This window comes from Stegostoma tigrinum, chromosome 1 (genome assembly GCF_030684315.1).
Source record: "Stegostoma tigrinum isolate sSteTig4 chromosome 1, sSteTig4.hap1, whole genome shotgun sequence".
Classification (NCBI taxonomy): domain Eukaryota; kingdom Metazoa; phylum Chordata; class Chondrichthyes; order Orectolobiformes; family Stegostomatidae; genus Stegostoma; species Stegostoma tigrinum.
In genome coordinates this window covers 4,944,692-4,965,921 of record NC_081354.1, presented here as the reverse complement: position 1 = coordinate 4,965,921, position 21,230 = coordinate 4,944,692, and the positions used below count along the sequence as shown (strand labels likewise).

The window sequence follows — 21,230 nt, the reverse complement described above, 5'->3', positions numbered from 1 at the left end:
GAGGCCAGTATCCGTCCCCCTTTATTTACACGTGGAGAATCCTAGACACTGCTCCATCTCCCTCAGAGCCAGCTCTCAGAATGAGCAGAAACTCTGACACTGCCGTTTCTATCTGCCAGCCAGGACTCTCTGATTGGACCAGATTAACAGCCTCAATCGGGGAACTCATATTCTATGAGGTCCACTTGGCTGACGTCATTACAATCGCTTCAAAGAGCAGGAGTATTCCTTCCAGTGATTTGCACAGTATCTATCCTTCAACTAATCGTGCAAACAGAATCGCTGAGTGTTATCACAGTGCTGTTTGTGGGAGCTTGATGTACACAAGATTAGCTGTCATAGTTCCTACATTACAACAGTGGCTACACTTCAGAAAGGGGTTCATTAACTGCAAAGTGTTTTGGAATGTCTGTTAGTCACAAGATGCACTGTAGGGATGCAGGACCTTCGTTCTTTTACACTGCTCAGTGTGAGCTGAGAAACAGGAAGAGAGAGAGAGAAAGAAAGAGAGGGAGAGGCAGACGTATCACAGCTGCTTTAGGCAGCAATTCAAATGTGTTTCCTCAGTGTCGACAGAAATAAGTCATCAGTTATTCTAAACGAGAAGCTGATAATTTGTGGTGTTGATATCAGGTACAGCTAAGGCTCCCCCTGTCGTCACAGCTAGTCACAGAAAACAACTGTCATTATTCAAAACCTGCCGATTGGTCTTTTCGTGAAAAATATCTCATTCCTATTAGTCTGGGGAAATCAGCTAAGCAGCACAGTGGTTCCATGCATTCATCAATCCCCAGTATCCTAACCAAAAGTTTAAATTAGGAGGACAGATTGTACAGATTACATTTGTATTGCCTCGAGTACCGGAATTTACGCTGCTTACGATGATTAAACGGGTTGTCAGGGAGGGCAAAGAGAAACTATTTCTGCAGGACGGCAAGTCCTGAACAAGGAGGTAGAAATATAAACCTGGAGCTGGGTTATTCAGGACAATGTCACAAAGTGTGCTCCAGTATAGAGTACCGCGAAGCTTCCCCCACAAAACTGTCAAGGCTTGAAACAAAAACAGGAATAGCTGAAGAAACTCAGCAGGTATGGTAGAAAGCAGAGTCAGGTTTCCTGTCCAGTGACCTTTCCTCAGAGTTAGTAAATGCTAGAGATGAAGATTCATTGCATCCGCAGTTCTCTGTTTTGTTTTTATGTCGAGAATTGGGGTTGATTGCCAGTTTCAAAAGTGAATGATAAACCTTTGGTAGCTGTAGCGATTGTAACAAGGTCAACCAGGTGGACCTCATACAATATGAGGTCCCTGATTGGGGCTATTAACCTGGTCCAATCAGTGAGCCCTGGCTGACAGATATTAAAAGGAGTGTCAGAGGTTCTGCTCACTCTGAGAGAGCTGGATCAGTGTCAAGGACCCTCCATATATAAATAAAGGATGACTTAGTGACAGGATATCAGCCTTTTCATGCAGCACGGTGGCTCAATGGTTAGCGCTGCTGTCTCACAGCACCAGGGACCCCAGGTTCAATTCCAGCTTCGGGCGACTGTCTGTGTGGAGTTTGAACGTTCTCTCTGTGTCTGCGTGGGTTTCCTCTGGGTGCTCCAGTTTCCTCCCACAGTCCAAAGATGTGCAGGTTAGGTGGATTGGCTGTGCTAAATTATTCGTAGTGCTCAGGGATGTGTAGATTAGCTGGCTTAGACACGGAGAAGTGCAGGGGTAGGGGAATGAGGATTGGATGCTCTTCGGGGGGGGTGCAGTATGGACTTGCTGGGCCAAATGGTTTGTTTCCACACTGATTCTATGATTCAACTAGTTTATAATTAATATTGAGGATCATAGAACCAAGACTGGGTGATGGTTACATATCAGTTGTCTAATTGAATGATGGATCAGGCTTACAGGACTGCATGCTGGGACTGACAGCTCTTAGTGAACAAATAGCTAGAAGTTTTGACATATGGCTTCCTAGCACTCTCCTTACTTCACACCCCACTGAGTCCTGAAAGAATACTGAATAGTGGCCCATAATCCATAAATGGAATCAACAGAAGTTTGAAAAGGAAATTTAAAGCCATAATTTTACCTGTTAATATAATATTGGTCTCAGCAATTCCCCGAAGAGTAAAGTTGTAATCACCCAGCCATAGGCTGGATGGTGAGGGAATGAATCTCAGCAACTTAAAGCAGATAGTGTGAAGAGAGTGGTCTCTGTTATAAGGAGCTTTGGCCCTAACTCTGGGGGACGATCCATAGGGCCATTACTGTTATTGTTGTACTAAAGAGCAACCTAATTGAGACAGTGAAATAGTACAGGGATTCCAAACAGGTTAGAGAGAGGAACAAGAACTACAAAGGTTATCACAGAGGAGTTATAACACCCACTTACTGGTTAGGACATGGAAGGAATAAACTGGAATAAATTCCTGACAAATTTCTGCTCCTCGAGCAGTATGTCCATATCTGTGCAAATGGATAACAACTGGCTAACCTGGTTCTAATTAATTAATTAGATGAAGTCAGTTGTTAAATGTAATGATTGTACAAAGATACATTCCAAAGGATTGGCAATGGGGTAGAGAAGACAAAAAAGTCAAGGGTGGCTTTTTTAGAAAAAAAAGTTTGCAGGATTACTGAAGCTTTATTCCTGTAATACAGCCAGAGGGTAACAGGCTCAGACACAGAGCAAGAAGGGGGATAACAAAGTGTGTAGCTGGATGAATGCAACAGGACAAGCAGCATCGCTTGCTGACGTTTCGGGCCTAGACCCTGGGGGAGTTGTGCGAGTGGGTGAAGGTTGAAGAGGTAACAAGTGGGACTTATGGTCAACACAGTACTGTGAGCAACTGAGCATGCAATGAAGAGGAACTACGAAGTGAGATGGGATCAGATGGAATGTAGAGTAAGATTAATTTCAAAACAAGACCAAATAGTACTCTGAAGAAAATATTTCAAAAATATCACAAAATATGATTAAAGCTTTCATGTTATCAATGACTGCAACTGGCTCTTTTGATGATTAATATAAAAAATTACAATTGACCCTTGGTGCATTACATCGCTTGGAATCCCTGCAGTACATCATAACAAGGGACCAAAGGCAAAATCAATAAAGATCTAATAATGTCGCACTTTAATGAATAACTGTACATTATAAAATATTTCAGTTGTAAATCTACGATTCATCAGAATGAACGAAATAAGCTGTAAACAACTGCAAGTAGAGTCACCAAGATAGATTATGCCTAGTGATTTGTGGCTATTTGCGTACCAAGAGATCTCGTATCCATTTTTCTCAGCCCAAATACCCAATTCTGACTACCAGCGCCCTAACAAAATAGATTTATTTTATTTTCCTCTATATCCCCAGACAACCAAACAGCATTCCTCCCACCACCAAATTACCTGTGGTATTTTTCATCTATTAACTATCACCACTGATTGATTTAAGTGCACAGGGAAATGCAGAGCACCAAAGGTGAATGAGGTAAAACAGATTTCCTTGCACCTGACTAAATTGGCAGCAGCTTTGTGTTAGTTACATTTAGTCTGAGATCCATTCATGAGAAGGGTTCTGATCCAGAGACATTGATTCTAGATAACTGGGAATGAAACCAGTGGTAACATGGGGTGGAAAATTGTCAATGTAGTGACTGGTTAGGATCTGGAATACTCTGCCTTGTGAGCAAGATCGAACCAGGTTCAAAAGAAAGGGATTGGATAGCTGTCTGATAAGGAGAGTTCCGGGGCTAGTGGAAAACTATAGGACCAGGTGAGCAGATGTCGCAGAGAGTCAGAATGAACACAATGGATAGAGTCTTATGGGAGCCTGATCCTGGGACTGTTGAGAGATTTGTTGCAGAGTCAGATGAGAAGTCCTACAAGGAAATACCTAGACATTGGAGCATCTATCCACATCTCTTATGCACTTGCTGGGAAATGAATTTCTAACTAGGGAGCAGAAGGTGACTAACCAAGATGCATTATCACTTGTTAACTGCCTTATTAACAGCCCGACTCACCTCATTAATATTCAGCTTCTTTTGTTATCAAATGCCCCGAATAAGCTGGATGTCAGGAATCTCCAACATGGAAATCAGAGCGGGAGGCTTCAGCTCACCCCCTGTTTGACAGGACCTCCATGTCAGACACCTGGCACCAATATTTCCATGGGCACTGGTCATAGACATGCACACATTCCAGATCCATGGATTGGCATCTGGCATGTGCCAGGCTTTAAAGAAACTTTGTGGTGCATCCCGGATTCACTTACTCTATGATACTAGGATCCATTTTATTGCATCCTTGAATGAAATCCTATGGCTTCTCTCACACATCATTAAGGTTCTTTCCATTACACAGAGAGGGACAATGTTGAGTCTGAGGGAACACTGCAGGTGAGAAGACATTTCTGAAGGGTATTTTGCTGAGTTTTCAGTTGAGATCAATAAAGCGTCAGATTTGTTACCTACTAACATAGGATAACATGCAGCCCCTAAAAGGATTAATATAATTCAATTTAGAACCAAGAAAAACACCAAAAGTTACAAATTCCATTAAAAGTCAATATCATTTATTAATATGTGAATAAGAAGCAAAACTAGCTCATCCAATGCCTTGCATTTGCTCCTCCATTCAGCGAGATCATAGCCAATCTATCTGTGCAACAAATTCCACATTCCCATCTAACCCTGATAACCTTTCAGAACCCGCTGAGCAAGAATATATCTAATTCCAAAAATATCCAATGACTCTGCTTCCACCACCTTCTGAGGCAGAGAGTTCATTTGTGAGTTCTGTTTAGTGAAAACACAAATAGGAGCAAACAAGACAAGACAAAGTGGATGTTTTCAGGACAAAACCTTGTTTCCTCCCTTAAAACTAGCTTGCACACAAAATGAAAGTGTTTGTTGCTGACTTGTTCTCAGGATGTGGTTGGTATTGGCAAGGCCCCATTAATTACCCTGATAGGAGCTGGTCTACTTACTGTTAAGGGCCAGACCAGGCCTCCTCAAAATATATTAAGAAGCTGGCCTAGGACCTAACTTTTTCTTATTTCAAAGGTAAATGTAAGATGTAGTGTTCCAGATGCAATTCGATTGGTCAAACTACTCAATGTTAAGCCAAGCACAATTTATTCAAACGCTACAGCTAAAATACAACAAAAGAAAGAGGAGCTTGGAATGGGTTAACTCTACTGGAAAAATTAACAGAGTGATGGATTATTTTTCTACTAAACAGTAACTGCTCCAACAGAATAACATCCCGAATACACACCCATGGCGAGAAGACAAGTTCAGAGACAGATCATCTCACATGCAGTTCTCCAATCCAGGAGGAAAGAGCATCAAAAGACAATTCTGGGAGAAAACTGAAAGAGACACTGCAGCAGCCAATGGTGATTCACTGCCTTCCAACCCAAATGAGACCCCAGCAACAACAACTATTGAAAGCTAAATTAAAAATCCTGAATCCTAAAGCTTGAATATACCCACTCAGGCTGCTTTTATTATTCCACATCTTTTTAAAACACCCTAGGCCTCACAAGTTGTTTATCTTTCCACAGAATACTCACCATCGGCACCCCAAACTCTCTCTAAAAAATACCAGGACAAAATACACCTCTTAAAGCCGCATCATTACACTACTCATGAATTGCTACGGACTGGTGATGGTCTAGATGTAACATCAAATGGCCAGTAATCCGGAGGCACAGGCCTGGGGATAACAAAGTGTGAAGCTGGATGAACACAGCAGGCCAAGCAGCATCTCAGGAGCACAAAAACTGACGTTTCGGACCTAGGCCCTTCATCTCCAGCATCTGCAGTTCCCATTATCTCTGAATACAGACCTGGGGAGATGGGTTCAAATTCAGCTGTCCCAACAACCAATGCAAATCCCTTAATCCCCCAAACCCCAATCCCCAACAACCAATGCAAATCCCTTAATCCCCCAAACCCCAATCCCCAACAACCAATGCAAATCCCTTAATCCCCCAAACCCCAATCCCCAACAACCAATGCAAATGGCGAAATTTGTATTCAGTAAAAATTTAGAATTTGCAGTTAGTCTAATGGCGACTACTGTCATAAGGGAACAAAACTACCTGCAAACTCTTGCCTCAGTTGTATAGGAGCTTGATTAGATCTGGAGGATGTAGTTTTTGTCTCCTTATCTCAGGAAGGATATCACTTCTATAGAGGGAGTGCAGTGACGGCACTGTCCGAGGAGGGATGTGATCTCATTGAAAGCTACAAAATACTCAGAGGGATAGACAGCGGAGGTGCAGGTCAGTATCTTCCCCCCAATTAGGGAATCTAGAACCTGGGGCACAATTTAGCATGTGTTGAGAATCTTTGGAATTCTCTATCCCATTGGAATGCGGAAGCTCAGTTTTGACAATTTTTGAAGCAGAGGTTGATAACCATTTATTCTTTTGATAATCAAAAATCTAAGTGGATAGTGAAGGTTAAAGGCATTGAAGTGTTTGATCAGCTGTGATTGCATTAAGTGGCCCATAGATAAAGCAGTAGACCATTCAGCCTATGTTCCTTGCAAGCCACATAATATCCTAAATTGCAAATATATTGGGAAATATATTTAATTGTTGCTGGGACAAGATCCTGTGATTCCCAATCTAACAACTTTGAGAGTGTGCCTACAACACATGGGCTCAAGACAGATTTACCAGGTTGTTGCTGAGAATGGAGGGTTTAAGTTATAAAGAAAGACTGGATTGGCTGCGACTTTTTTCACTGGAGCATCAGAGTTTGAGAGGCGATCTCGTAGAAATTTATAAAATAATGAGGGATTTGGATAAAGTTCCCCAGGATGGGGGATTTTAAGACCATGGGGCACATTTTAAGGAGAGAGATTTTAAAAAGACATGACGGGCAAATAATTTACATGTGTGTGGAATGAACTTCCTGAGGAAGTGGTGGATGTGGGCACAATTACAACATTTAATAAACATTTGGATAAGTACATGAATAGGAACGGTTTGGAGGGATATGGGCCAGGAGCAGGCAGGTGGGACTAGTTTAGTTTGAGATTATGGTCAGCATGGACTGGTTGGACCGAAGGGTCTGTTTCAGTGCTACAAAGCTCTATGACTCTGACTGGTAGCAGCTTTCAGATTGGTTGTAAGTTGTAGGTTTATTACAGGGCTAGGAAGAGATCAGTTGCACTCAGACCTCCAAACTCCCACAATCTAAGACAAATCTCCCTGAGTGGGTTGAAAACCAGCACTAAAAGACCCTGGAAAAAAAGAACTTATAACTCAGCCAAAAACCTTGGTCTAACTGACTGGCTACCAAACTGAGGTCTGCCACAATCAACAACAGCCTAATATCATGACCAGAAACCACCGGCTTTCTTGGTTATGGATAAGACTCGGTGTGAATTTCTTTCTTCTTGGAGAGTGGTCACAGTCACAGGTATTAACCATCCCAGAGATTAAACTGATCATTTACAGTCTTCTCACAAGATGTGGAATGTTTGGGCCTCGGTTTCTAGCATGTTCTTTGTTTTTATTTGTTCATCAGGTCTGGGCATGGCTGACCATTTATTGCCCATTTCCTAATTGCCCAGGGGGCAGATAAAGTCAACCACTCTGCTGTGAGTCTGGAATCACATACAGACCAGGCCAGGTAAGGGTGACAGATTTCCTTCTCTAAAGGACCTGAGTGAACCAGATGGTTTTTTTATGACAATTGATCATGGTTGCATGGTTGTCAGAATATGCAACTTGTTTTTTTTTCCATAAAGGTCCTGAAAAATTTCAAGAAAGCTAAGACCATAACCAAATGATATGCTGGGAAGTTTTTCTTTAAGAAAGACCGTCATTTGCAAGATTTTGTGCTAAGGATGTCAAATTAATCTGTGATTTTGTGTTTGCTGTTTTCATAATTAACATTGTAATTCCAAATCTGCAACTCAAGTGTCACTGTAACAGCTGGGATTGAGGCAAAGCTGTAACACTTAGAAAATATGTTTTGTCATTTCATCTGCAATTATACTGGCATATCGATGACGTTGAGATTGGCTTGTAAACAGAGGAGATAGATTTGAAAGGATTTTAGAACACGACAAAATAAAATTACATATTGCATTAAGTCTGCTTCTACGATAAAGCAATTAATGTCATATGGTTTGAAAGTCCAAATGACAAAGACTGGAGTAATTGAAACCTTTTGGCTGCTTTTTAACTGAACTAGACTGCATAAAAAAGGTTAGAATTTCACTTCTCTGGTCTTTCCAGCAGTGAGAGGGATAATGCATGAAATTTTAAAATTAAATTGAAATTTTCAGGTGTTCATAGTAACACAAAACTAAATAATCAACTGACTGTCATGCATTCTAGATTAGAAACATCAAAACTAGGAACAGGGATGCCTTGCAACAATTATACAGGGCCTGGGTGAGACCACACCTGGAGAATTGTGTGTATTTTGATCTCCTTATCTGAGGAAGGATGTTTTTGCAATAGGGAGAGTGTAACAGAGGTTTACCAGACTGATTCCTGGAATGGCAGAATGGAAGTGATAAGAGAGACTGGATCAGTTAGGACAAAAACAGAAGTTGCTGGAAAAACTCAGCAGGCCTGGAGCATCTGTGAAAAGAAATCAGATTTAACGTTTTGGGTCCAGTGGCCCTTTCTGAGAAGGGTCCTTGGTTAGGACTAGGTTAGAACAGGGCTACACAGGGTAAATGCAAGAAAGATATTCCCAATGACCGGGGAGTCCAGAACCAGGAGTCGCTGTTTAGGGGCACAGGGTTAGGCCATTTAGGACTGAGATGAGGAGAAATTTCTTCTCCAAGAGAGTAGTTAACCTGTGGAATTCTCTGCCACAGGAAGTTGTTGAGGCTAAACTTTGAATGTTTTCAAGGCAGAGCTAGATATAGTTCTTAAGGCCAATGGTATCAAAACTATCAGCTTACAGATATTTAATCAAATCCTTCATAAACACTCAATAAAGCACCAAATCACAGCATTCAGCCTTGCAGCTCCAAGTCAAGGTTTACACTCCACATGGCCCTTCTCCCAACTAAAAGACCCTTACCCCTACCAAATAAACCTTTGAGATTTGATTTGTGGTGAGGGTGGACCTTCAAATATTGCTCTACTATCTGAGGAAGGATCACTGGACTTGAAACATTAACTCTCTCTCTCTCTCCACAGATGCTGCCAGAGCTGCTGAGTTTCTCCAGCTATTTCTGTATTTGTTTGATTGCACTAAGGCTTGGAGTTTGACAGTGTTGGCTGCGAATCATATATTCTTGCATCACATAATCAGCTTTCCATGTATAGTTCATCAGCTTATGAATCGCCATTTGTGAAACTATCATTGCTACATCCAGTGCAACACCGATGCAACCCATCAGTCAGATTACATCTCCTTAAACTGATCCTTGTAAATTATTTCCGAGTGCAAAGTCCTTATAATTGGAGTGAAACATAAAAGGAAAACACAATCATTCTTTTATCCAATTGTCACGGTTTAATACAGTGCAGATCATAAAGTGAAATTGCCACCTATTGAAATATTATCATATCATGGTTGACTAACTTTAATTATCCTGGAAAGTACACAGCTATTTCATACTGCCAAAGATTACAACACTGTGCCAGATTGATTAAAGTTCATCAGATGACAACCAGAAAGATACTTATAGATCCCTGTGCCTTATTTTTCTGTACGACGCTGTGTCAGTTGTATAACCTCACATTGACAACTGGCTTTAATGTTAACGCTTTTGGAAAGGGGGAATAACGTTTTCACAAAATGTCAATCAATTAATCAGATGCCCACAACTCTGGAAAGGGTGCAAAGGAGATTTGCTGCAACCATACCAGGAATTAGGGGCTTGAGTTCTGGAGACAAGGGGTTGTTCATCTTGGGTAGAGAAGGTTATAGGAAGCCTAAACAGAGTTGTCCAAATTCTGATATAGTAGAAACTGCAAATGCTGGAGAATCTGAGATAACACAGTGTGGAGCTGGTGGAACACAGCAGGTCAAGCAGCATCAGAGGAACAGGAAAGCTGACGTTTTGGGTCTGGACCCTTCTTCAGAAAAGTCTGAAGGGCTTCACTAAATTAACTGAAGAGAAACTGTTTTCAGTAATCAAAGCATACAGATTTAGGAGTAGAAATTGCTGGAAAAGCTCAGCCCGTCTGGCAGCATCTGTGGAAAGAAATCCGAGTTTACCTTTCAGACCAGTGACCCTTCTCGGAAAATGTTGGTTTGTATGCAGATGATAGGGTGGGAGGAAGAGTTAAGGAGTAAATGGTAGGTGGAGATTGAAACCAATGAGAGAAAAGAACAGTTGGACCGTCAAAGGAGTGGATAAGAATCTAGCTAGGAGGGTGAATAGCTGTTAACGGGGATTGTTGGCAGTTAACAATGGGTTGTGTATAATAGCAAACTATGTGATAACAAGGCCTGGTGTGTGGGGATTGGGATAAGGACACGGGAGAGCACAAGCCCTCAAGTAGTTGAACTTGATATTGAATCCTGAAGGCTGCAGGGTCCCCAAGCAGAAAATCAGGTGTTGTTCTTCCAGCTTGCGCTGAGTTTCACTGGAGCACTGCACCAAGCCTGAGACAGAACCTTGGCCAGGGCTAGGACATTACAGATTTAAGAAATTGGCACAAGAGGCGGAGGGAACAACATGAGACTAATTTTTAACATAAATGGAAAGTGCTGGAGAAACATAGCAGGTCTGGCAACATCTGTAGAGAGAGAAACTGAGTTGATGTTTCAAGTCCAGTTCTGATGAAGGGTCAGGCTAGATTTGAAACATTAACTGTTTTTCTCTCAGCAGATGCTGCCAGATCTGCTGCAATTTCCTTTTGTCTTTTCAGTTTTCCAGTATCTGCAGTTCTTCGCTTTTATATTAGACAAATTTTGTATTTGTTTTTTAAGCGAAAGCAAAGTCATTATGATCTGGAATGTGATCAGAGATAATGGGAACTGCAGATGCTGGAGAATCCAAGATATTAAAGTGTGGGGCTGGATGAACACAGCAGGCCAAGCAGCATCTCAGAAGCACAAAAGTTGACGTTTCGGGCCTAGACCCTTCATCAGAAAAGGGGGATGGGGAGAGGGTTCTGAAATAAATAGGGAGAGAGGGGGAGGCGGACCAAAGATGGATAGAGGAGAAGATAGGTGGAGAGGAGAATGTAGGTGGGAAGGTAGGGAGGGGATAGGTCACTCCGGGGAGGACAAACAGGTCAAGGAGACGGGATGAGGTTAGTACGTAGGAAATGGAGGTGCGGCTTGAGGTGGGAGGAGGGGATAGGTGAGAAGAAGAAGAGATTAGGCAGGCAGGGACGAGCTGGGCTGGTTTTGGGATGCAGTGGGGGGAGGGGACGAACTGGGCTGGTTTTGGGATGTTTTGGGGGGAGGGGAGATTTTGAAGCTGGTGAAATCCACACTGATACCATTGGGCTGCAGGGTTCCCAATGGGAATATGAGTAGCTGTTCCTGCAACCTTCGGGTGGCATCATTGTGGCACTGCAGGAGGCCCACGATGGACATGTCATCGAAGGAATGGGAGGGGGAGTGGAAATGGTTCGCGACTGGGAGGTGTAGTTGTTTATTGCGAACCGAGTGGAGGTGTTCTGCAAAGCGGTTCCCAAGCCTCCGCTTGGTTTCCCCAATGTAGAGGGAGCCACACCATGTACAGCGGATGCAGTATACCACATTGGCAGATGCGCAGGTGAACATCTGCTTATTATGGAAAGTCATTTTGGGGCCTGGGATGGGGGTGAGGGAGGAGGTGTGGGGGCAAGTGTAGCACTTCCTGAGGTTGCAGGGGATGGTGCCAGGTGTGGTGGGGTTGGAGGGGAGTGTGGAGCAGACAAGGGAGTCACGGAGAGAGTGGTCTCTCCAGAAGGCAGACAAGGGTGCCCTCCTCCCACCTCAAGCCGCACCTCCATTACCTACCTACTAACCCCATACCGCCTCCTTGACCTATCCCTCCTCCCCGGACTGACCTATCACCTCCCCACCTCCCCACCTATACTCTCCTCTCCACCTATCTTCTCCTCTATCCATCTTCGGTCTGCCTCTCGAAACGTCAGCTTTTCTGCTCCTGAGATGCTGCTTGGCCTGCTGTGTTCATCCAGCTCCTCACTTAGTTATCTATGATCTGGAATGTGCTGCCTTTAAAGGCAGAGGAAACAGGATCAGAAGAAACCTTATTGAAGAATACTCCCAGAAAAATACATGAAGAGGAAAGAAATGTCGAGTTACAGTGGAACAGGGTGAAGTAAGAGCTCTCCGAAAGGGTAGGAACAGGCCCTATGGCCCAAGTAGCGTTCTCCTGTGCTGTGTGGCTGTGTAAAGAGTAGTTTCCCTGGGGGTGCCTTTGTTAAATCCAGTAGTCAACATGTAATCTAGTCATGTGATTCCCTGGTCAGTGCTGTCTTAAGTAGTTCAGCCTGGTAAAGGCAGACACATAAACATCAGTGAAGGACTGATTAAATCACTACGGCCCAGGATAGTGAGATGCATCTGGGCCCAAATGCAGGAGGCCAGGTCTCAAAGGGCGCTATAAGGTCTTAGTGTGGGTAGTATTGGACCTATGATGGAGGTGAGGTCCACATGTGTGTGTTCAAGCAAGGGCCACTGTGCTCCTCGGCGTGTAGGGATGGGGGACTGCTGTGCTCTAGGGGTTGGGCGTGGTGGGGGGGGGGTGCTGCTTTCCAAGGGGGGAGAACTGTGGGAGAGGGGTTGCTGCACTCCTAGGGGTTGGAGGCGGTGGGGGGTGGGGGTGTTGCTGCACTCCTAGGGGTTGGAGGTGGTGGGGGGTGGGGGTGTTGCTGCACCCCTAGGGGTTGGAGGTGGTGGGGGGGTGGGGGTGTTGCTGCACTCCTAGGGGTTGGAGACGGTGGGGGGTGCGGGTGTTGCTGTCCTCCTAGGGGTTGGAGGTGGTGGGGGGTGTTGCTGCCCTCCTAGGGGTTGGAGGCAGTGGGGGGTTGGGGGTGTTGCTGTCCTCCTAGGGGTTGGAGGCAGTGGGGGGGGGGTGGGGGTGTTGCTGTCCTCCTAGGGGTTGGAGACGGTGGGGGGTGCAGGTGTTGCTGTCCTCCTAGGGGTTGGAGGTGGTGGGGGGTGTTGCTGCCCTCCTAGGGGTTGGAGGCAGTGGGGGGGGTGGGGGTGTTGCTGCACTCCTAGGGGTTGGAGGCAGTGGGGGGGCTGGGGGTGTTGCTGCACTCCTAGGGGTTGGAGGCAGTGGGGGGGGCGTGGGGGTGTTGCTGTACTTCTAGGGGTTGGAGGCGGTGGGGGGGGGGTGTTGCTGCCCTCCTAGGGGTTGGAGGCAGTGGGGGGGGGGGGGTGTTGCTGTCCTCCTAGGGGTTGGAGGCAGTGGGGGGGTGGGGGTGTTGCTGCACTCCTAGGGGTTGGAGGCAGTGGGGGGGGGGGGGTGTTGCTGCACTCCTAGGGGTTGGAGGCAGTGGGGGGGGTGGGGGTGTTGCTGCCCTCCTAGGGGTTGGAGGCAGTGGGGGGGGGGGGTGTTGCTGCACTCCTAGGGGTTGGAGGCAGTGGGGGTGGGGGGTGGGGGGTGTTGCTGTCCTCCTAGGGGTTGGAGGCAGTGGGGGGGGGGTGGGGGTGTTGCTGCACTCCTAGGGGTTGGAGGCAGTGGGGGGGGGGGGGTGGGGGTGTTGCTGCCCTCCTAGGGGTTGGAGGCAGTGGGGGTGGGGGGTGGGGGTGTTGCTGCCCTCCTAGGGGTTGGAGGCAGTGGGGGGGGGGGTGTTGCTGCCCTCCTAAGGGTTGGAGGTGGTGGGGTGGGGGGTGGGGGGTGTTGCTGTCCTCCCAGGGGTTGGAGGCAGTGGGGGGGGGGGGGCGGGGGTGGGGGTGTTGCTGCACTCCTAGGGGTTGGAGGCAGTGGGGGGGGGGCGGGGGTGGGGGTGTTGCTGTCCTCCTAGGGGTTGCGTGTAAGGATTGTGTCTGAGTCAGGAACAGCCCCTTGTCCAATCCTGCCCTTCAAGTGACTGTGACTCCACAACGATCTAATACACTCAGTGAAAGTTATTTATTTTGTTGATTTATTTCCAATCTCGCACTCTGCACCTTTCTCAAGATGACTGAACTAACGGCTGTAGTGTTTCTATCCAAACTAAGCAGAGCAATCACAGCTCGAAGCGGCAGCTAGGAGACTGGTGCTGTTACAGACTGAGAGTGATGGTCATAGTTTTGTTTATTTAAGTGGCTGTTTAGTTTCGCCATGGAGGTTGGGGGTGGTGGAGTGAGATGGGATGGTGGGGGTAGGGTTGGGGGTGGAGGTGATATTGAGGGTGCAGTGAACTCTTGCTGTGCAAATCTGCTTTTCATTAATGCATTTACAGTCAGAGCCTTAGGTCAGCTGTAGTCGATGAGCTGGTTCAATATCCTCTCTGGACAAAGCTGACCATGGGTGTACTGCAGCACTGCCAGAGGTACTGCATTTTAGATGCAGCAAACCAAGACCCTGTTCTGCCCAAGTAGAAAGAGGTCACAGTAGGAGGTCACTGAACTAATCCAGGCCCAGGCAGCAGGCCATGGATGGGGTTGTAATTGTTAACTGCTTGCCTCTCTTCCACAGCCATGGTCCGGCCCGAGTGTCCTTGGAGATGGAGCGTATGGTGTCCACCAATACCTCCAAGGTATATCGAGAGAGAGGTGGGCCCTGCAGGGGCTGGGGCAAAAACAGAAGTTGCTGGAAAAGCTCAGCAGGTCTGACGGCATCTGTAAAGAAAAAGTCAGAGTTAACGTTCATGTCTGGTGACCCTTCCTCACAACTGCAGGGGCTGCCTGCTCCTCTGATGCTGCTTGGCCTGCCGTGTTCATCCAGCTCCACACCTTGTTATCTCAGGACTACAAACGGTTCCCTTTACCTTTCTCTTGTTATTGCAGCACTGAGCCCTGTGGGCTGTGTCTATAACGTGGAATTGAGTGATTCAGTAATTAGTGGGTGGATTTATTGGCCAAGACAAAAAATGCTGGGTTCTTATCTAGTAACGAGCTGCTCTCCATACACGGAATGACTCCAGAAGGGAATTGTGGAAACTGGTGTTTTTGCTAAATAACAAATTTACAATAAAGCCCTTGGAAATCGCAGAAAGTCTTTTGCTGCTATCAAGCACAACTTTGCAATGTTAAACTAACCCACCTGTCAGAAACTTGACAGAATAAACACACAAAAAGAAGCTCAGCGATCTAGCTATGTCAGTGGAAAGAGAGAAAGAGTTAACTTTTCAAGTCTGTTATAACTCTTCCTCAGTTCCAAACAGCAGTTATACCAGACTTCAAACATTAACTCTTTTTCTTCTCACTCCACAGATGCTGCTAGGCCTGCTGAGTTTCTCCAGCACTTTCTGCACTTGTTTCAGATTTCAGCATCTGCAGTATTTTGCCTTTCTTCAAGAAAACCGAAAGCACCAGATGAAATATTAATTTTACCGCCCTACTTCTTTCCATGCTTGATGCTGAGGGAGATTCATCTCAACAGGGATATAAAAAAAAGTAGAGATAACAAGATGTAGAGCTGGATGAACACAGCAGGCCAAGCAGCATCAGAGGAGCAGGAAAGCTGACGTTTCGGGTCTGGACCCTTCTTCAAAAATGCATTTCTGCAGTGACAAAAAACAGTGACAGAAAACCAATTTCTGAAGAAGGGTCCAGACCTGAAACGTCAGCTTTTCTGCACCTCCAATGCTGCTTGGCCTGCTGTGTTCATCCAGCTCCACACTTTGTTATCCAGACCTGAAACATCAGCTTTCCTGCGCCTCCGATGCTGCTCGGCCTACTGTGTTCATCCAGCTCTACACTTTGTTATTGCAGATTCTCCAGCCCCACTTCTGAAGAAGGATCCAGATCCAAAATGTCAGCTTTCCTGCTCCTCTGGTGCTGCTTGGCCTGCTGTGTTCATCTAGTTCTACAGCTTGTTATCTCAGATTCTTCAGAATCGGCAGTTCCTACCATCTCTATAAAAAAAAAGTATGTCCCTCTTAACACTCACCAAAGAGTTAGGTTTAAATTCCTCCTGAGCTTGGAATGACTGCGAAGAGACAAGCATTCTCCGCTTTGAAACTGATATTATCCCTCACTTCAGCCAACGCTCAATGGTCCCACTGCGCAGTACCTAGATTCATTGCTATTATTACATGTCACAAGAAGTTGGGTTTCTACGTTTTGACAAAGCAGGCTAATGGAATTCCTGACATGGCTGACATTTGTGAAATAAATGTGCACTCTGATGTAACAAATTGTCATTGTTTGTTGTGTGACAGATAGAACTGTGTAACTAATGCAAGCCATCTGACTGAGGAATTAGGAATGTAACAGAAACTGGATTATGTGAAAAATGAAGAAAGTGAAACCAGCTTCTCCAATAGTCCTTTTTACCTTCTTCTCCTCCTCTTGTACGACTGCATCAAGGTATCGGGGGATGTGAGATTCGTATTTCTGATCTTTATTCTTCATGTTCAGGTTTTCACAATAAACGGCATTGTCCCTACAGCACAAGACAAGCCAGGTATTTAGCTAATGGTTGTGAATATATCACATTTCTATCTATATGACACAGAAGGTCCAGCCTGCAAACAGGGTATCAGCCCTACACCTTTGTATTACTGTGACTCTTCACAAGTTTCCTCTCATTCTCCAGAAGTAATCTTCAAATCCTTTCCCCATCTAATTCCCATCCCCATTAATTACATCCATACTATCCCCCCTCAATAGCTCCATGGATTCCATGATGGCTTTCATTAGTGGCCACCTTATATTTATCTACTGTTCCCAATGTGGCCTCCTCTACATCGTTGAGACCAAGCGGACGCTCAGAGACCACTTTGAGGAACACCTCTACCCTCAGTTCGACAACACCTCTCCATCACAAAACACTTCAACTACTCCTCCCACTCCCTGGGTGACATGTCCATCCTGGGACTCCTCAAGTATCACAATGATGCCACCCGGAAACCGGAGGAGCAGCACCTCATATTCCACCTTGAGAGTCTACAACCCAATGGTCTCAATGTGGACTTTACTAGCTTCAAAATCTCCCTCTCCCTGACCCCATCCAATGACCAACCCTTCCTCTCAGCCCCGCCTCCTTGACCTGTCTGTCTTCTCTCCCATCTATCTGCTCCTCCAACCTCACTGACCAATCCCCACCACTGCCTACCTGCTATCACCATTCCACCTACTTTCCCTAGCTCAATGCCCTCCTCACTATTTATTTCAGAGCCCCCTTCCCCTCCCCCATTTCTGAAGAAGGGTTCCAACCCAAAATATAATCTTTCCTGCTCCTCTGATGCTGCCTGGCCTGCTGCGTTCCTCCAGCTCCACACTGTGTTCTCTCTGACTCCAGCATCGGCAGTTCTTATTATCTCAGAGTGAGTTATATTTAAGCTTTCTTGTCTGGTCTCCCCCAGAAGGGCCAACCACTTCTCTATTTCTACCCTAACTAACCTATTCATGATTTTGAAGATATTTATTGAGTCAATCACTCCTGAGGTATTTCTGTTCTGGAGAAAACAGTCCAACTTGTCCACAATCTGTCGAAAAAGTGCAATCCTTCAGTTGTGTTCTCACATCTGCACATCATTTTGTACCTTCTCCAGTGTCTCTATGTCTTTTTCTACATCTCTACTTGGAGACCAGAGCTCCTCGCAATATTACAAGCTTAGTCAATTCAAGGTAGAAGTAACCTCCCCACTACAATAGCAACATAATGTAGAAACTGGAAATCTAAAAGAAACAGAAAATTCTAGAAATTATGATGGATTGTTTTTCTCTCTGTTGTATTTATTCATACTGTGCAAGCCAACAATCTGTGAATATTACACCATGCCGGGAATAGGGAGTTCCAATGGATCCTACATCCTGTTCTGCCTAGCAACAGGGGCAAGAATTGTCGCAAAGTTATTAATAGCTTCTTCAAAACAGTCCAAGCATTAGTAAAGTGCAGTTCATGGATTGAAATTATTCAGACAATCACAGGGAGAATGAGGAGCAGACTTCATGCAAGAGAAGTGCTGTTAACTGTCCTGCTGAGAATGTGACTGAGTACCGCCAGTCATGTACAGTTAGGACTCAGGAGGATCCCAGTAGCTGTTGGATATCTTGGTGCAGTTCAGGCTTAGGAGAAGCCCTGAAAGCCAGTGAACACAGTGAAGGTTTGAAATTCAGATGCAGAAAAGGTCTGTCAGAGACTTAAAAGAAGCCTGTGAGCAATTAATATTTCGGTTTAGCAAAGTCATTTTGGGGGGGTGGGGGTGCGGAGGCACAGCAGTGAAAGATGTCCACAATCACTATTTGCTTGGTGCAGCTAAGAAATGTTCAAGCTTGGAGAAGCCTACAGTAAAACTAGGTTGGTGGAAGTTGCTGTCCATGACAAATCTGCAAATAGTTGCTCAAGTGCAGTTTCAAGAATTTTTTTACTTCATTGATGGGATGAGGGCATCACTGGCCAGGCAGCATTTATTGCCCATCCCTAATTGCCCAGAAGGCAGTTAAGAGTCAAACATTACTGTTTGCCTGGAGCCACATGTAGACCAGACCAGGTAAGGATGGTAGCGTCCCTTCCCTCAAGGGCATTAGTGAACCAGATGGGCTTTTCCCCCAACAATCGACAAGGAGTTCACGGTCATCACTAGGCACTTAATTCCAGATATTTTGTTGAATTAAAATCTACCATCTTCCATGGTAGGATTCGAACCCAGGCCCTCAGAACATGATCTTGGTCTCTGGATTAACAGTCCAGTGACAATACCACTAGGCCATCGCCTCTCACTACATCTAAGGAAGTGACCCGGAGTATTCTACCCTAGTCTGTTGGTTTCGCATATTTGCCTCAGGTTAATTCTGGTTGTTAGAATATAAATTTTATGCATGTGGATATATATATGGTCGATTGCATTTTTGTTCTAACTTTACAAAGTGAAGTTTTCTGAATTTTCAACACAGTGGAACCCTGTGGCTTTATTCACTTGATAAGTCCCTTGAATATGAAATTTTGAAAATTAAGGCTATTGAACCAGCTCATAGCTTAACTTTGGCCATCTCGTCAGAGATCACAGACAAAACACTCAGCAGGTTAAGCAGCACCTGTGGAGAGTGAGAACCAGAGGAATGAGGGGGACTATATGAATGAGTCAGATAGGGCAGCTTATGGCTGTTTGAGAGGTTGAGGAGGGCTCGCTGGCTAGGAGTTCCATTGCAGACCCATAAGGGGGCATGTCTAGTCAGCGTGCGAAGCAGGGGATAGGGAGGGGGAGTGTTAATTCGGTTTAGGGACAGGGTCAGAGACTGGAGGGGTTGGGGGAACTGAATGATGAGATCAGAGTGAGGGAACTTCAGGGGGGACGGTGTAGCATGGGTTTGAGGGCATTTTGGGTGGGGCCATCATGTTCAATTGGAGCCCTGAAGTCAGGAGTCAAGTAAGGAGTTGGAGGATGTAGGTGATGGTGGGGCGCTGTCAGGGGGACGTGTGTGAGAGCCATGTGAAGGGGATGAGCAGCATAGGGTCAGTGGTGCACCAGGCTGGGGGGTATGGTCAGTGGTTGGTGGTGCTCGGTTTTGTGCTTACCCTGAAACTATAGTAGGTTTGAATCTGTGCAACACTCCCTCAGAACCTATCCAAATAAGTCAGCCAGACACCCCCCAAAGTCTCCAACTCCAACTCAGGTTTGGAGAACTTTTTGGAGAGCTCCAATCATGGGTAATTTTCCCATCAGCAGTTTACCGTTCCCAGGGTAATACCCCTGATGTCAGAGTATTGGGAGCTCTTACGGCGGTGGTGAGGGAGGGAGGTATAGGGTTCGGGTGGAGGAGGTGTCCCACAGTCTACCTATCAGGGCTCATGCTATAGAATCGGTCAAGACCCACCACTTTTTCAGACCTGGGATCTTTCATGTGACCCGTGAAATAACCACACAGAGGCCAGTATCCCATCACCAAGTCAGCCCTTATTTACTTGTACACAGTACACTGGCTATGACCAGCCAGTTCTGAGTCAGTCCCCTCAACTGAAGGGATTCTCATCTCCTGGTTGTATTCGTGACCCAGGGCTTTCCTGATTAGCCCAGGTTAACAACCCCAATCAATGACCTCATAGTCAATGAGATCAACCTGGTTCCAATCACTATAACCCATCTGTTAAAGATTTGTGAAGGAAGCTCATCAACCTGAACATTAACTCCATTTCTCTCTCTCTCTCTCTCTTCACAGATGTTGCTAGACCAGCAGAGTATTTCTGTTTTAATAACTGCAGTATATCCAGCCACAAAATTAACACCAGTGATTTCGCTCCTTTTTTTTTGCAACGGACCTTCTAATCCATGTCACTATCCTTAATGATTTCAGTATAAATTAAAGTCCTCCAGTAAACATCGCACTGTGCGCTATTATCTGCAAAAACCTCCCATTGTACTCCCTTCAATGGTAATGTTTGATGCAGTAATCGAGTGTTAATACTAAGGTCATCGTTATCTTGTCACAGTTCCCTGAAACACTACCAGATGATACTGCAAAAATCCGTTCAGCCTCAAGCACTGCATTACTCTGTACAGCTGAAGGCTGCACAGTTTTGACTGAAATGCTTGTATTTTTATTTAAAGTCCGATAAGGTTAAACTGAAAATGACCTCTCTAGCTGAAGTAATTCCCCAGAAGCTGGTATCCCATCACTAAGTCTCCCTTTATTTATACATGAAGAGTCCTTGACACTGATCTAGCCCCTCAGAGGCAGCTCTCAGAGTGAACAGAACCTCTGACATTCCTGTTTACATCTGTCAGCCAGGGCTCCCTGATTAGACCAGATTAACAGTCCCAATCAGGGAACACATACTGAAGAAGATTTCTGAAGAAAGGTCCCACTCCGAAAGGTCAGCTTTCCTGTTCCTCTGGTGCTGCCTGGCCTGCTGTGTTCCTCCAGCTCCACACTGTGTTCCCTCTGATGCTGCCTGGCCTGCTGTGTTCCTCCAGCTCCACACTGTGTTCTCTCTGACTCCAGCATCGGTAGTTCCAACTATCTCTCATACTCCATGAGATCCACTTGGCTGACCTTGTTACAATCGCTAGACTGGCTTTGTGTGGAGGATGTTTGAACTTCCATCTCAAGTGTTTAATGTGTTGCTCTTGTGGATTGGATGTGTTTCTCCCTGCAGCCCAGATGCCTGGCATGAGTTTAATGTTTTATTCAAGGTATACTGACAGTGCATCGCTCCGTCAGCACAGACCCTGGCACGG

The 21,230-nt window shown here is 45.5% G+C and overlaps 1 protein-coding gene across 1 annotated transcript in view; it reads right to left on the bottom strand.

Moving 5' to 3' along the window:
• stpg2 (sperm-tail PG-rich repeat containing 2) overlaps positions 1 to 21,230 on the bottom strand; it is a 168,906-nt gene that overhangs the window by 75,159 nt on the left and 72,517 nt on the right. The window contains exon 9 of the mRNA XM_059650982.1: positions 16,384 to 16,492. Coding sequence (XP_059506965.1) covers positions 16,384 to 16,492 — 109 coding nt within the window. The remainder of the gene's footprint in view (positions 1 to 16,383; positions 16,493 to 21,230) is intronic.